This window comes from Sceloporus undulatus, chromosome 2 (assembly GCF_019175285.1).
Source record: "Sceloporus undulatus isolate JIND9_A2432 ecotype Alabama chromosome 2, SceUnd_v1.1, whole genome shotgun sequence".
Taxonomy (NCBI): Eukaryota; Metazoa; Chordata; class Lepidosauria; order Squamata; family Phrynosomatidae; genus Sceloporus; species Sceloporus undulatus.
Window position 1 is genome coordinate 12,774,126 of NC_056523.1, and position 17,224 is coordinate 12,791,349.

Here is a 17,224-nt window from a genome sequence, read left to right on the forward strand (position 1 = left end):
GGCTCCATCCCCTGGGATGTGTAGTTTGATAAGACACATCCCCCTTTCGCAGAGAAGGCTAGAGACCTTGCAAAACTACAGATCCCAGGATTCCGTAGTTGGACACCATAGTGGGTGTGTGTCCAGCTACATGATTTCTACAGTGTAGGTACCCCCTGAGGCTGGATCTGTACTGCAGGAATAATCCAATACGTATGACATAGCTTTAATTGTCATGGCTCAGTACCTTGAATTTTGGGATTTGTAGTTCTGTGAGATATCTAGCCTTCTCTGTCAGAGAGCTCTGGTGCAGCAACACACAACAAGTGTCAGGACTCCATAGCATGGAGCCATGGCAGTTAAAGCAGTGTCAGACCGCACTACTGCAGTGCAGATGCAGACACAACTACTATTCATGTTTTCCTAGCAGTAACATGGTGTACCGGTTTGTATGTTGGACTACAATTCCCAGAGACTAGGGTTTAATTCAGGCTTAGAGCAATGGGATGGCCAGCTGCCAGTTCAGCTTCTATGTATTTCAGATTGTGTTGAAGGAACAAAAGGTTTGTTTGTTTATTTGTTTGTAACTCCTGTTTTGCAAAGCAGCCCCAGCCAGCTGGTTTCTGCAGACCAAACATCTGCTAAAATCCTAAGAGCAGATCAGCCTGACCATAAATCATCCTGCCCAGACTCAGGGTGTATCTACACTGTAGAAATAATGCACTTTGATGCCACTTTTAAGAGCTATAGCTCCATCCTCTGGACTCCTGGGATCTGGAGTTTTACAAGGTCCTTAGCCTTCTCTGCCAAAGCATGCGGGTGAGGCCTCACCAAACTGCAAATCCCAGGATTCTGCAGGATGGAGCCATGGCACTTAAAGTGGTGTCAAACTGCATTATTTCTCTTCTTCTTCTTCTTGGCTTTACTTCGCGAACAAAGATTCAGGAAGGACTCATCCATGCTTTCTACAAGCATGGGCAGCATGCACAGAACTGGCCTCACCCTTTAAACCAGAGGTTCGACTGCTGAGGCCTTGACAAGCATGGACAGTGTGAGTGAGGTCCTCGGGTTGTAGGTTTGGTTAGAGTTTCCTTCTCTGAGATGGTTGACCTTACAGGGTTAGACGAGCACCATCTGCCCAGTTAGAGAGCCCATCCTGCCCTTTGGCGCTCTTGGTCAGACCCTTCGGTTGTGACCAGTCTGGCATGGGAGGCCCTACCAGTAACTATACCACCGCCAGTATAGCTCACAACTTCATTCTGGTACGCAAGCCTCTCCCCCACACAGTCGGAGTATAGCTGGAGGGGAATAGGAGGCCCTATTATTTCTACAGTGCAGATGAACCCAGATACAGTGGGATGCTCTCCCAGTTTTTCTGCCTTAGTGCCTTCCCTGTATGTGGCTCCACAAACAGTTAAACAAACAGAGCTGAGCTTCCTAGAAGGAGTGAGAAGGCAGGAGATATGTGATTGGGCAGATGTGACTTTAAAAAAAAGAAAAAATAGAGGCTTTTTCCTGTTCCTCCCACTTTCCTCCACTAAGGGATCATCAATGCTTTTAGGGTGTAGTAAGAGTTGTGAGCTGTGTGTTGCACACCTTCTGTTGGATGCAATGCAGAAGCTGCAAAGAAGGGGTGACTGAGGGCAGATCTGGAAAGGGGTGCAGGGACACTGCTGGGAAGATGCAAGGCTAGAGACAGACTGAAAAACAGGTGATGTCAATCTCTGGTGGTGGTGGTGGTGAATTGACTTTAAGTTGACCCCAACTCATGATAAGCCTGTGGATGAACTATCTCCAAGCCTGCCTGCCTTCCACCTCCTGCTTAGGTCTTGCAAATTCATGTCTGTGACCTCCCTGGTTGTTGTTGTTGTTATTAAACATTATTTATATAGCGCTGAAGATTTACACAGCACTGTACATACAATTAAAAAAATCAATAAAAATTAAACCTGGTTGAATCTGTCTGTCTTCCTCTCTTGCGCTACATTCAACCTTTCTTCCAAAAGTCACAAAACAGTGATAACTTTATGGGGCCAACAAAACACACAAAATGCATGTTGCAAGCTTTCGAAGCTCCACTGGCTTCATCATCAGAGAAAGGTCTTAAAAATGATACAGAAGGAAAAAAGAGTTGAGGATGTTAGTCCTAGCCCTGCATTTGATCAAGATCTTGTAGTTGTCCTTAGTCCAGATGGTATGGAAGGGCATTCATGCAGGTGGGCCCCTCCTCTTTCTGGTGTATCTGTGCATAGATATATCTATGCATAAATATAGAATGGGGGGGGAGCACCTGGCTTAATAAGACTATGGAGTTTATAATACGGGCTGATTTTGACATTAAAGAGAGATTAAAGCCCATTTAAAGCATCCCGCAAATGAAGCGGAAATGGCGAGGAATTGCATGAATGATTATCACAGGCAATAGCACAAATAGTGATTTCAGAAATACTTTGTCGCTGAAATCTCGAAAGTAAAAAAGATGTGCATTAATATTTCGTGTCCACTTTAATAGTGGGTTTTGTGCAACATCATGTGATATCGTTATGCATAATTACGCAATTTTTCCAGGATATTCACAGGATAAACTCCTGATCTCCTTCGTGTGATAAACTCCTAAGAGTAGACCACAAGTTGAACATGAATCAAGTGCGATGTGGCAGCTAAAATGGCCAAATGCGATTTTAGGCTGCATCGATAGAAGTACAGTGGTGCCTCGGATTACGAAATTAATTCGTTCCGCGGCCGCTTTCGTAACCCGAAAAGCCTTCGTAAGCCGAATTGCCATAGGCGCTAATGGGGAAAAGCCGCGATTCCGTGCGAAAAAGCCGAAAAAAGCACCAAAAGTTTTTTCGTAACCCGAAAAAACATTCGTAACCCGGAACAATGATTCCCTATGGGATTTTTTCGTATCCCGAAAATTTCGTAACCTGGGTATTTCGTATCCCGAGGTACCACTGTATAGTGTCTAGACCAAAGGAAGTAATAGTGCCACTCTATTCTGCTTTGGTTACGCCTCATCTGGAATACTCTGTCCAGTTTTGGATGCCACAATTCAAAAAGGATGTTGACAAATTGGAGTGTGTCCAAGGAAGGCGTACCAAAATGGTGAAGGGTCTGGAAATCATGCCTTATGAGGAAAGACTTAGGGAGCTAGGGATGTTTAGCCTGGAAAAGAGACGGTTAAGGGGTGATAATGATAGTCCTGTTTAAGAATTTGAAGGGGTGTCCCATTGAGGAGGGAGCAAGCTTGTTTTCTGCTGCTCCAGAGACTAGAACATGGAACAATGGATGCATGCTCCAGGAAAAGAGATTCCACCTCAACATTAGGAGGAACGTCTTGACAGTAAGAGCTATTCGACAGTGGAACACACACCCTTGGAGAGTGGTGGAGTCTCCTTCCTTGGATATCTTTAAACAGAGGCTGGATGGCCATCTGTTGGGGATGCTTTAATGGTGATTTCCTGCATGGAAGGGGGGTTGGTCTGGATAGCCCTTGTGATCTCTTCCAACTATGATTCTATGGTCATGTGGATGCTGGGAGATTCAATCCAGGAAACCAACTTTAAATTCCATTTGCAAGACAAAAAGCAGTAGCACACCCACATGGCTAGAAAGAAGAGGGGCCCACTTGCATCAATATCCTTCCATATCATCTGAACTGAGGACTACAACTACAACATCCTTACCAAATGCAGAGCTAGGACTAACATCATCATTTTCATCCCTCCTGTATCACTTTGCCTGTTGAAGAAGACAGTTGACCTTAGAAAGCTTGCAATATGTATAATATGCAGTTTGATTGGCCCATAAGGCATCACTGTCTTGTGTATTTTGTATGATACTATACTTGGCTATATGGCCAATGTGTCTACCCTGGTTATGTTTCCTAGCATCGTACAGTATCATCCAAAATCCACAAAACAGTGATGCCTCTATTGGACCAACGAAATGCAAAAAACAAAAAAACAAAAACCATGTTGCAAGCTTTCAAAGTTTCACTGGCTTCTTCTTCAGGGAAAAGTGTTTCAAGGGAACAGTTTTTAACAAGATGAATAAATAAATCTGGATCTGCAAAACCTCAGTGAAAGAAACACAGAGGGTACACTTACACTGTAGAAATAATGCAGTTTGACTCCACTTTAATTGCCATAGTACCATCCTACAGAATCCTGGGGTTTGCAGTTTTGTGAGGCACTAGCACTCTTTGGCAAAGAAGGTTAAAGACCTTGTCAAACTACAAACCCCAGGATTCCATAGGATGTAGCTATGACACTTAAAGTGGAGTCAAACTGAATTATTTTTACAGTGTAGATGTACCCAGAGAGAAGCCATCTCCTGTCCATGCTACTCATTTGCACTGATCCTCATCTTTGAGTCCCGAGTAGTACAATAGGCAGACTTTGACCAACATCTCTTTCAGTGTCCTCACTTTTCTGTCCCCAGATACCAAATGTGGAAATGGTTGTTTCATCCCAAAGAGAACATCTTCTCTTAAACCCTATGAAGATGCAGCTGTCCGTGGAGGTCTTGAGGAACACTATGGGGATCCCAGCTTGGTAGGTAGGTAAGAGGATCCATGTGCAAAAAGAGCTGGGTATCATCAGTGGTGGAGTGGCACATTTTGAAGTGTGGGTCTGTTTGTGACAGACTGCATAGTCACATTCTTCAACTGTCCCGATTTGGCAGTATTCTGTGAAGGCAAAGGCTTTCATGGCTGTCATCCATAGCTTTTTGTGGATTTTTTGGGCTATATAGCCATGTTCTAGAAGATTTTCTTCCTGACATTTCGCCAGCATCTGTGGCTGGCATCTCGAAGATGCCAGCCACAGATGCTGGCGAAACATCAGGAAGAAAATCTTCTAGAACATGGCCACATAGCCCGAAAAACCCACAAAAAACTATGGCAGTATTCTATTCACAAAATGACCAGTGATAGGCCAATAAGCAGGACATGATTTCAGCTGTTCTTCCCCACTTACATTCTTCAGTAACTGACAAATTGCCTCTGATAAAATGTACCGTGAGCCCCTGGTATCCTCTGGAGTTCCAGAACCCCCTGTGGTACCAAAATCCACCAAAATCTGAGCATGTTCAAGTCCCATTATATACGATGGCATGGTAAAATGGCAACCCTTATATAAAACGAAAATGCTTTTTCAGTTTTTGTGTGTCAGTATTCAAACCTTGTTTGGTTGAACAGGTGGATGCAGAATCCATGAATCTAGAGGGCCAACTGTAGTATACAGTTGACATGGTAGCATTGTTCTCCTAGCATTTATTGAATTCCCCTTTCAAGCCATCCAAATTGATCATATAATCTTATAATTGGAAGAGACCTCAAGGGCTATCAGGCAGGGCTATCCTGCCATGAAGGAAGCACTCCTGACAGATGGCCATCCAGCCTCTGTTTAAAAACCTCCAAAGAAGGAGACTCCACCACACTTCAAGGAAGCCTATTCCACTGTCAAATAGCTCTCCCTATCAGGGAGTTCCTCCTAATGTTGAGGTGGAATCTCTTTCCCTGTAGCTTGAATCCATTGTTCCGGGACCTTGTCTCTCGAGCTGCAGAAAACAAAACTCCATCTTCAGTATGACATCTGCACATCCTGAATAGCTGCACATTGTTTGGTAGAGAACTCCATGGTTTGACAACATGCTCTGTGGAGGAGGCTATCAAAACACATCAGTTGGAATCCTAGATCAGCTGCTTAGTTATGGAAATGTAACTTACCGTGTATGTTCAACTATAAGTCGACCTCATGTGTAAGTCGAGGGCAGGTTTTGGGACCAAAATTACAGATTTTGATAAGTGCCGTGTAAGTCGAGGGTAAAACATAGGGGTGTGTAACAAAGGATCTAAAAATGAAGCAAAGGAAAACGATGCCAAATAATTCCAGCAGGCATAACTCTTTGTACTCACTCAAAAAGCCTGGATGGATGAGAGAGTAGAGGAGGGTCAGTGCTTCTCTTAGGTGCCCCCAGGATGGACTAAGCGCCCACCTTTTTCACTCTACTCACAGAAATTAGATGGCTCTTTTATTTTTTCAAATAATTAATAATAATAATAATAATAATAATTTTTATTTATATCTCCCGCTTCTCCCTTCGGATAGTTAAAGTAGTCCCGTGGATAAGACTACCCACATCTAGAATTTCAGCCACTGTGGGGGTAAGTATGGGATTCCTCTTCTTGCCATGGTGAATCTAGGCTGATTTTTCCACTTCTCTGCCACTTTCATCATCACCATGGAGTTATGGATACCCTGTGATATGGTTCCCTCGCTCACTGCTTTTATTTGCTTTCCCCTTCCACATCAGGGGAGCAGCAGCCACAGAATATGATGATGCTATGTCACAGTTTTGCCTAAGGACAAGAAGCAAAGAGGAAGGGGGACTTGCTGCAGGGTTACCATAGCACCAATAACTCCATCTATGGCTTTATCTGCACTGCATAAATGATACAGATACTGAAACTGCTTGATACTGCTTTCATTGCCATGACTCAAGGCTATGGAATTTTTGCATTTGTAGTTGGAGAGAGATTTATCAGAGAGCTCTGGTGCCACAACAAATTACAGGATTCCCATAGCATGGAGCCATGGCAGTTAAAGTGCTGTCAATCTGCTTGGTCTCAGCAGTGTTGCTGCAGCCTTTGCCATCAAGGATTTTTCCAGCCCTCGGCAGGAAAGCAGATGATGCAAATCATTCAAGGTGGTGTAAAATCCTCACTCCTGTATCTCAGCTGGGGAGGCCGCACTACGTCACTGAGTAGCCAGAGGCTGGTCCATATTAGACAAAAGTAGTCAGCTCTTATACTATTAAGCTGTAGTTGCAAAGACTGATAGGAAGTTGTAGCCCAACAACATTTAAAACAGCCATACTGTCTCCCTCTGTGCTTAGGGCACATTGGCACAGGTACAGTAGAACACTGTTAGCATAATTTCATGTCTCTTCTTCAAGACCAGATTGTCTTCTCTGTGTACCAGGCCCTGCAGGCCTTGTTTACACCTGGTATAAAATGTTAATGCACAGGGATACATTCCCATTTTGTCCTTTCCACGATCATTCTATTTCAATAAAAAATGTCTTTGGTGCAATCCCAGAATGCCCAGTTTTTGTTTAGTACAATCTAATGTGGACCAAGATATGGCCTTATCACACATGCTTTGAAACTGCAATTTTAGCAAGAAAATAGCACCTTTGTCAGTACCTTATCACCTCCGACCCATTGCTACTGTACCTCTGAAGTGTTGCTGGAAGGCCTCTTTTCATCGATGGGAAAACCAGTCAGAAAGCAGACAATCATGCTGCCACCCCATTACTCCACATGTGCAATAGTGACAGTCCATGGCAGTTGCAATATTGGGCAGTCAAGTGGTGTAAGTCTCCTCTCTTTCCCCTTCTCCCCCTCCCTCACACTATTCTCAGGTGGACTCTTTTCTTTCCTCCCCCCCAAGTTTTTTCCACTTTAAAAAAAAACTAAATCATATTCCCATAACTCTGGAATTACTAGGACAAACTTAAAAGGGGGGGAGGCATGCTGAGTAGGGCATAGGGCAGGAACTATGAAGAAGACAATGCACGGGGGACTGTTGATGATACAAAAGCCCCTGTTGTACTAGTGAAGACATGTGGCAATAAAATTTCCAAAACCAGTATGTTTTCATTCTTTTTTAATAATGCAATTGTGGCAAGACCGAGGAGATTATCGCAAGATCCCCCATTCTCACCGCAATCGTGTTAAAGAAACACATTCATACTAGCTTGGGAGCAATTCCTGTCGCATGTATCTGCAATCACTGTACCAGCCATTGCCAGTCTGGGACTTTACCAGACTGCTCCTTAAACCTGGCTCCCTCTCCCATTGTTTTATCAGCATGCCTTTTGGGTTTTTTATTTTTATTTTTCTCTCTTAGGCATTATGGCAATGAGATTTCGCTGGGAGGAAAGAAAGAAAATACGTAAAATATTTTTTTTAAAACAAAACAGGTTGCTTGGGAATAGGAGGGGCAGGGAATGAGGGAGAGGAGGAAACTGACACCAAGTGACTGCCCAATGCTAGGACTGTGGCCCAGACATTGCACATAAATCTAATGCTACAGTGGTGAGACTGACAGCAATTGGTGGGGGAAGCCCATAAATGAAAATGTGTGTGATAGTCATGAATGGAAGACAGGCCAGCTACAGCTCAGCCACAGCATCATCTGATAAGGTTCAGCCACAGAGGCATGTATTCTGCTTTAATTCCACTTTTTTGCCTCATCTGATAATCTCCTGAGGCTTGTGTGATAGTCCTGAGACAGAGAGATGCATTCACACAGAGCTTCTGATCCCAATCCTGGGGACAAACATGTATCACAATTGGGAATTCAAAGCAGTGGTGGTCAAGTTAGCTCTTTCACCTGTTCCTAACCTGGAGACATCTGGTCAGGTAGTTTGACACTGACATTGCCCACACCAGTTATGACTTAGGCTCATAATATTATTAATAGAGTGGGACTAGCCCAGGTATTAGTTGGCACAGTGGTTCGAGTTGTTGGACTACGTCTCTGGAGACCAGGGTTCAATCCCCAGCTTGGCCATGAAACCCAGCAGGTGACCTTGAGCAAGTCACATGCTCTCAGCCTCAGAGAAAGACAATGGCAAACCTCCTCTAAATAACTCTTGCCAAGAAAACCCCATGATAGGGTCATCTTAGGGTCGCCACAAGTCGGAAATGACTTGAAGAAGGACAACACACACAACACACAGCCCACGTACTATAATGACCCCATTCAGTCATCTTTCCTCTAGGCCCAATATCTTCAACATTTACATCTAAATACAAGACATCTAATATCTCCTTTTTTAAATACAGTGGTGCCTCGGGTTACGAAATTAATTCGTAACGCGGCCGCTTTCGTAACCCGAAAAGCCTTCGTAAGCCGAATTGCCATAGGCGCTAATGGGGAAAAGCCGCGATTCCGTGCGAAAAAGCCGAAAAAAGCACCAAAAGTTTTTTCGTAACCCGAAAAAACATTCGTAACCCGAAACAATAATTCCCTATGGGATTTTTTCGTATCCCGAAAATTTCGTAACCTGGGTATTTCGTATCCCGAGGTACCACTGTATAGCAAATGGCATGGTTTGCTAAAATATAAGGCCCCATTGCTGATATTGCTGACGTGAGCAACATTTTTTATCATCTGTATAATTTTTGTGGCCCATGACAAGAGCTCAAAAAAACTTTGTAAAATTTCCCAATTATTCTCTGAGGGCATTTTTGTCATGTTCTCCCCACCCTGAGGCCATCTGAATCCCAGGAAAGGCCTTTTTTAGACCAGAAGTGACTTTTAGACACTTGCTGTTTTGAATAAAGGCCTCTCTTGGGCCTAAGATAGCCCCAGGGGTCTGAAAAATATTGGCAGAATGCCCCCGGGAACTAGAAGGCATTGGGGGCAATATGTTTTCTGAGACGGTGGATGGGGTGAGGAGTGCAGCCTCCCAAGGTCTCCTAGACACTTAATATGGCCCCCTAGCCACCCAGGCTGCTCACTCCTGGTGTATATGCACAGCATGCACTCTCTTAGGAATACAGAAAACTACTTTATAGAATCATAGAATTGGAAGACACCACAAGGGCCATCCAGTCCAACCCCCTGCCATGCAGGAAATCTCAATCAAAGCATACCCAACAGATATGGTCAGGCTATTGCTACATCCAACCCAATACTGTCAACTCTAACTGGCAGCAATAGCTTTTCAGGTTGTCAAGAGGGATTCTTTGCTAGCCATTCCTGGAGATTCCTGATGGTCTCACATTCAAGTACTAACCAGGCCTCACCTGCTTAGCTTCTGAAGCCAAATGAGACTGGATGTGTCCATTGTGGGATGACTGTACTATTGAGCTGCAGCACCTTTCTTTAATAGGTAATATTTTGTTTTGCTTGCGTGAATGTATTAGTTTCTAGTTTCTCTTCTGAGCCTAGAAGCATTCAAAACACAAAAACCTCCCTGGGCAGGTCTTTAATATCTAAAAAGACTGATGTGCTTTCCAGTCATAATGCAAATACTATTTCCTCCTAGCATTTATCCATATACATTTTTAAAGTTGTCATTCTTTTCCTAAAAGGCAGTCTCAGGCAATGTATGAGGTTTTAAAAGTGTACTATACATAAACATCACTTTGCAAGGAATTTCAAAAGTCCAAAAATAGTGTTCTTTGCAAACTCAGGATTTGTACAGCTTCTCTTCTCTATGAGTTCTCTCATGAGCCACAAGGGTTGAACTCTGATTGAAACTTTTCATACAGTGAGAACATTTATATGGTTTTTCACCTGTATGGATTCTCTCATGTCTAATCAAATGTGCTTTATGACTGAAGCTTCTGCCGCAGACCAAGCATGTATAGGGTTTCTCGCCTGTATGGCTTCTTTTGTGCCTGTTAAGGTTTGATTTCCCACTGAAGCTTTTCCCGCAGGCTGTGCAGGTATACTGTTTAACCCCTGAATGGCTTCTCTCATGGCCAATGAGATCTGTTTTGTGTTTGAAACTTTCCTCACAATCCAAGCACTTGTAAGGTTTTTCTCCTGTATGGATTTTCTCATGTCGAAGCAGGTGTGCTTTATGGCAGAAGCCTTTCCCACAAAGTGAGCAGAGATACGGTTTCTCCCCTGTGTGGCTTCTTTCGTGTCTAGTAAGGTTAGACCTCCCACTGAAGCCTTTCCCACAGATAGAACAAGCATAGGGCTTATCTCCGGTGTGGGTTCTCTCATGTATAATGTAATCTGATCTGTGACTGAAGCCTTTCCCACAAATTGGGCATTCATAAGGTTTCTCACCTGTGTGGATTCTCTCATGAGTAGCAAGTTTGGTACTTTGGCTGAAGCTTTTCTCACAGTGTGAGCATTTATATGGTTTCTCAACATGGGTTCTCTCATGAGAAATGAGGGTTGAACTCTGGCTGAAGCTCTTTAGACACTGTGAACATTTATAGGGCTTCTCTCCCGTATGAATTCTCTCATGTCTGATCATGTGTGCTTTATGACTAAAGCTCCTACCACACGCTGAGCAGGTGTATGGCTTCTCTCCTGTGTGGCTCCTTTGGTGTCTATTGAGGTTGGACCGTCCACTGAAACTTTTCCCACAAAACGAGCATATGTGGGGCTTCTCTCCTGTATGGGTTCTCCCATGTGCAATAAGGTAAGACCTCACATTGAACCCTTTCCCACAAAGCGAGCATTTATGTGGTTTTTCTCCTGTATGGGTTCTCTCATGTGCAAAGAGGTATGATCGCACATTAAAGGTTTTTCCACAATAGGAACATGTGTATGGTTTTTCTCCTGTGTGAGCTCTGTCTTGGGCAAGAAAGTATTTTCTCCAAATGAAGATTTTGCCATAATTAGAACTTTTGTATGGTCTCTTACTACCTCTTTTCCCTTTGTGGCTTCTTTGTTGTCTTTCTGCCCTATACTGATTGGCTCTTCCCAAACAACGGACAATGCTCCCTTGAGTCATTGCTGTATTGATAGCCATGTGCTTAATGCTTCTTGGTAGAAAATCTTCTTCTTTCACATAACCATTGCCTGTGAGAAACAACAGAAAATCATGAAACTGTGCCTACTGTTGCAAAAAAATTAAAGCATTTCAAGCACACCACAATGACAAGTAATGCAAACATAAAGAAAGGCAACCTTACACAACTCACAAATAGAACAGGGTGTTAAAGAAACTGAGCTGTTTTGCTTGTTTGATTAAATCAGCATGCAATTTCATTTTATACCACAGCACATTTTTCAAGCAGTTTACACATACAGTGGGCCCTCAGTATCTGTGGGAGTTCTGTTCCTGGATAGTTTAAAATGTGGATAATTTAATCCTTTTTAATAATATGGTGTAGGGCAGCAGTGGAGGCAGCGGCAAGCCCCAGTCACCGGGTGTATATTCTTTAGGCTCTCCTGCGAGAAGCATACACATTGCCTTTGAGGCAGCGGCTGCAGTTCTTCTGCTTATTCATTCCAAGAGCAGAAGCAGTTCGCTGGCAGGCTCTCTGGAGCTGGGGGAGAAGGAAGAATGTGTACTTGGCAGCTGGGGCTTGCCATTGCATCTGCTGCTGCCCTGTGCCATAGTATTAATAAGAAACTTATAAATAAGGGGTTATTTAAGGGAGACAACGTTTACAAGATTCCAAGTACAAGATTCCAAAAGCAATCCCTCTGCAGACTTGCATTCACGTCTCTCTTCCCACCTCTGGGGACATGCCACTTCCACCCCATGTCTGTCTGCAGCCTCACCAGCCTCACAAATACAGCACTGTAAGTACTACACTTCTTGTGTTATGTAAAATATTATATACTGTGTTATGTACAGTACTATCGTTTGAATCCAAGGTTAATTGAATCTGCGGATCCTGAGCCCATGGATACAGTGGGCCCACTGTACAGTAGTCCCCCCTTATCTGCGGGGGATATGTTCCAACACACCTGAAACTGTGGATAGTACTGAACCCTATATATAATATCTTTTTTCCTGTACATGCCTATACCTATGAGAAAGTTTTTAATTTATAAATTAGACACAGTAAGAGATAAACAAAAGTAACCAATAATAAAACAGATCAATTATAACAATATACTGTAATAACAGTTATGTGAATGTGGTCTCTCTCTCTCTCTCTCTTTCTCTCTCAAAATATTTTATTGTATTGTACTCACCCTTCTTCTTCTTGTGATGATGTGATAATGATACAATGCCTACGTGATGAGGATGAAGTGAGTTGAATGACGTAGGCACTGTGATGTAATGTTAGGCTACTATTGACCTTCTGACAACAAGTCAGAAGGAGAATCATCAGCTTCAGGTGATCCTGGATCATTGAGCCATGACGATGCTGATGGTTGGATGTCAGGAGCAGACGATGCTGATGGTTGGGGATCATCAGTAGTCGAAGGGTGTTTTGTCGAAACCTTTTGAAATAACATTGCATTCGGAAGTTGTCTCTTTCTTTTTAATTCATCAAAGTGTTCCTGAAGAGGTTGCAGTCCTTCGGTGATCATACGGGTGACTTTAATGCTGCGTTCCATCCAAGGGTCATATTCCATAATTTTGTCCTTTAAAGTCTGTGCAATTTGAAAAACTTCAGCAAATTTTGGTAATGTCCACATTGCTGGTTCTGATTTGGATTCTTCTCCTTCCTCTTCCTCCATAGAAGTCTCAAAAAGTTCTTCCAACTCCGCATTTGTTAACATTTCTCGATGGCTTTCGATATGTTCTTTCACGTCTTCATCAATCATGTCAGTGAATCCTTCTCCACCAATCTGTCTTGCTGCGTGAATGATTTTCTTAACTTCTTCATCGATCCCTGGGAAGCCTTTAAAATCATTCACGACTTCATGCCATAAGTTCTTCCAGCAGGCATTTACAGTTTCTGGTTTTAATTCATCCACTGCAGCTTTGATTAATGTTATTGCATCAGCAATTGTGAATGATTTCCAGCACTGCATTATGTCCACACTGGGGTCTGCATCAATTGCTGATATAATGTGATCAAATACCAGGCGGGTGTATGTGGCCTTGACAAACCAAATGACACCTTGGTCAAGGGGCTGAAGCAGTGAGGTTGTATCTGGAGGTAAAAATACAACCTCAACATTTTCATTTTCATAGCAAACAGATTCAGGATGGCCAGGTGCACTGTCTATTATCAATAGGACTTTAAATTCCAACCCTTCCTCTTCCAAGTATTTTTTCACTTGTGGAATGAAACATTGGTGGAACCAGTCCATAAACAAGATGGCTGTCATCCATGCTTTCTTATGATGTTGCCAGAACACAGGCAGATGATGTTTGTTTTTGAGAGCACGTGGGTTCTTCAATCTGTACACCACGCCTGGCTTTATAATATGCCCTGCAGTGTTGCCACATAGTACTAGAGTTAATCTGTCCTTCCATGCTTTATGCCCTGGTGACTCCTTAGCATTTTTATGAATGTAGGTTCTAATGGGCATCTTCTTCCAGAAGAGCCCGGTTTCATCACAATTGAAGACTTGCTTCGGATGGTATCCTTTCTCCATAATCAAATTTTTCAAGTCTACCGGAAATGTGACGGCAGCATCTTCAGTGGGAGATACAGCCTCTCCAGTAAATTTTATAGTTCTCAGTCCAAACCTATTCCTGAATCTGTGTAACCATCCCTTACTTGCAATAAATGGCTTAGAGTCACGCATTTCAGGGGATCCCTTGCTGAAGTCTTCATATAGGCTCAATGCTTTCTGGCGCAACATGTTGCTGTCAGTTGGAATACTTTTTCTGTTCATGTCTTCCAACCACAAATTTAATGCCTTTTCCATCTTAACTAAGCATTTATCACGCACTCTGCCTAGAACTTTTGCAGTGTGAGGCACGAAAGCAAAACAAGCACGAATTTCTTTTTCCTTCTTCACAATTTCACGGATAGAAGATTCATTCTTACCGTAGATCTTAGCAACCTCAGAATAGGATTTTTTCTCTTTTCTTATTAAGTCGAGAACTTTCATCTTTTCACTTAAAGGAAGCACTTTACGGCTTCTCTTAGGCATATCCGAATTGCCACGATCACTACGCTTGCGCTTTGGGACCACTATTAAGTAAAATAAGGGTTACTTGAACACAAACACTGTGACACCACAACAGTTGATCTGATAACCAAGATGGCTACTAATTAACTAATGGTTGGGTAGCATATATAGCATGGATACACTGGGCAAAGGGATGATTCACGTCCCAGGTGAGACGGAGCAAGATTTTATAACACTAGTCAGAACGGTGCACAATTTAAAACACATGAATTGTTTATTTCTGGAATTTTCCAGACCGCAGTTGACTGTAGGTAACTGAAACTGCGGAAAGTGAAACCGCGAATAAGGGGGGGACTACTGTATATGAATGTAAGATGTGAATTCTGGCCTGTGAGCAGATAATATTAAGAAACCTCCTTTTCCTTTGACTGTGTGAGTCAAAGGCCAAAGATGGATTTTCAGGAAGTTCTGTTCCTCTTCCACTAGAAGTAAGATGGACAGTGTGTTGGACGTGGGCTTTTTGACTGTGACGCCAATAAACCTAAGGAATTAATCCGACCCCCCCAAAAAACTGGTCTTCTTTCAGCTAGCAAGACAGGCGAAGACTTTTCCTCTGCTCTCTGACTTAGTATACAATGATACTGGTGTAAAGAAACTATTGGATGGGACTGGGCAATACTAGCCCCATTGCCTCAGTGGAAGGCAGCAAGACAGCACAAGTTCTCACTTTCCACACTGCACACTAAACCCATCTCTAATGTTTCCACATGCCCCAAATGTTCCAAAAGGCTCTAATGTTCCATCAGGAAGACTGAGGAAACTACCTCACATAGCAAAATGCCAGGCATAGCCATCTATACTGCTCTCTCCAACCAAGAGAGGCCATCGCTCACCTGGCTGGACTCTTGAGAACATTGTACTTCTTTGCTGGAGATCTGAAATCCAAGGCTCTTCTTCAGGTTCCATCTTTATTATTACACCAGAAAATCCTGAACAGAAGAAGGATGCAAGAGAAGATGTGATGTTCTCACCCCATTCCATATAGTTTTCACAAATTAGCTTACAGTTGTAAACCACTTAGACACTGCTTAGGCAGTATGAAACAGTATATAAATGAAGCTTGTTTGTTTGTTTGTTCTGAAGGACATAGGGTTTCCTACAGAGAACATACCAATCAAAACTGCAAATAATCAAATCCACAAATGTGGAAGGCCAACTGTACTCATTCATATTGTTATCTACTAACCTTTGCTTGAGGAAACATCCTTGCCTGGACCCCCAACAACCAACCATTGTTAAAACTGACCTTGTCACTTCACCTCCACACCCACAAAAATTTACATTCCTATAGATAGTCTTACACATAGACGGCTATATAGGTCTGTCCACCCCATGCATCTGAGGAAGGATGCTCGTCTAGGAAACCTCAGGCTATCAACCTCTAGCCTTCAGTCAGTCTCAAAAGTGCTGCAAGATCCCTTTGCATAATGATATACCTTACCTTAATTTATGTAATAAGTGCAAAATCCCACACACACTGCCCAAAATCCATAACATTTCTCACCTGAAAAGGTCTTACCTTGTTCACAATCCTGATTATCTGATGCCTGTGACTCTTCTTCTTCTTCCATCTTTATGGTCACAATGGGGAAACCTGATAAGATAAATGATGTGAATTAAAACAACCAGTATTCCACACACTCTTGTAAAAAAATAACAGAAGGACAGGGTCTTGTGGCACCTTTGCTGTTTTTGTTAACTGCTTTCAAGTGACTTTGACCTATGGTGACCCTATGAACAAGAAATTGCAAAGTCAACTGCCCTGGACAGCTCTTGTAGATTCATGGTTGTGGCATTTTCTTATTGAGTCTATCCACCTAGAATGAGGGTCTTCTTCTTTTCCTACTGCCTTCAACTTTACCAAGCATTATAGTATTTTCTAGTGAGTCCGTTCTTCTCATGATATGGCTAAAATATGACAACCTGAGCATAGTCATTTTTGCTTTTTGGTAATGAGGACCCATTTATTGGGTTTTTTTGCAGTCTGTGGTATTCTCAGAAATCTTCTCAAACATCACATCTCAAATGAGTAGATTTTTAAAGACTAGTAATATTTTAAAACCTCTCTATACACACACACCTGTCCAAGAATTAAGAGTTGCTGGAGGAGGAGAAGGCCCCACCAAGGAGAGCAACAAACCCCATGAGGACAAGGGGAAAGACCTTCTCTGCTGTAGCACCCTGGTTGTCATGCCCTCCCCTAAGCTAGAGGGATGATTGAAACTGACACTGGGTTCATTCTGGCACCAAGTTAAAACATGGCTTTATAGTAAAACCTGATGAGCTTGATATGGTGTACTGGGAGAAAATGAAAAACCTGTAAGAGGAACCAGTCTGGAAATGTCGAACTTCTGTCTAAATCTATACATGTAGAGAGCCAGTGTGGTGTAGTGGTTTAAGTGTTGGGACTACGATCCTGAAGACCAGGGTTTGAATCCCAGCTTGGCCACATGGTCACTGAGTAACCTTGAGCAAGTCACACTCTCTCAGCCTCAGAGGATGGCAATGACAAACCCCCTCTGAAGGAACTTGCCAAGAAAACCTAATAAGTTCACCTTAGGGTTACCATAAGTCAGAAACAACTTGATGGCACACAACAAAATAGTCTTAACCAGTTTTAACTTGTTCTAAATTCTATTTGTTTAATATAT

At 42.8% G+C, this 17,224-nt stretch overlaps 1 protein-coding gene across 5 annotated transcripts in view; it reads right to left on the reverse strand.

Moving 5' to 3' along the window:
* Positions 1-9,969: 9,969 nt before the first annotated feature.
* LOC121921862 (zinc finger protein 883-like) overlaps positions 9,970-17,224 on the reverse strand; it is a 13,181-nt gene continuing 5,926 nt past the window's right edge. For 2 of the 5 annotated variants that reach the window (XR_006102059.1, XR_006102058.1), the window contains 4 exons: positions 16,093-16,167; positions 15,407-15,502; positions 12,672-14,575; positions 11,403-11,543 (listed from right to left, as the gene is read on the reverse strand). Coding sequence is in view for 2 of the 5 variants with exons in the window: in XM_042450504.1 (XP_042306438.1) it covers positions 10,189-11,543; positions 15,407-15,502; positions 16,093-16,167 (1,526 nt within the window). In the remaining 3 variants the exon portion in view is untranslated. Of the gene's footprint in view, positions 11,544-12,671; positions 14,996-15,406; positions 15,503-16,092; positions 16,168-17,224 lie in introns of those variants that run through there. The other 3 variants (XR_006102060.1, XM_042450504.1, XM_042450505.1) reach the window with 3 other exon arrangements.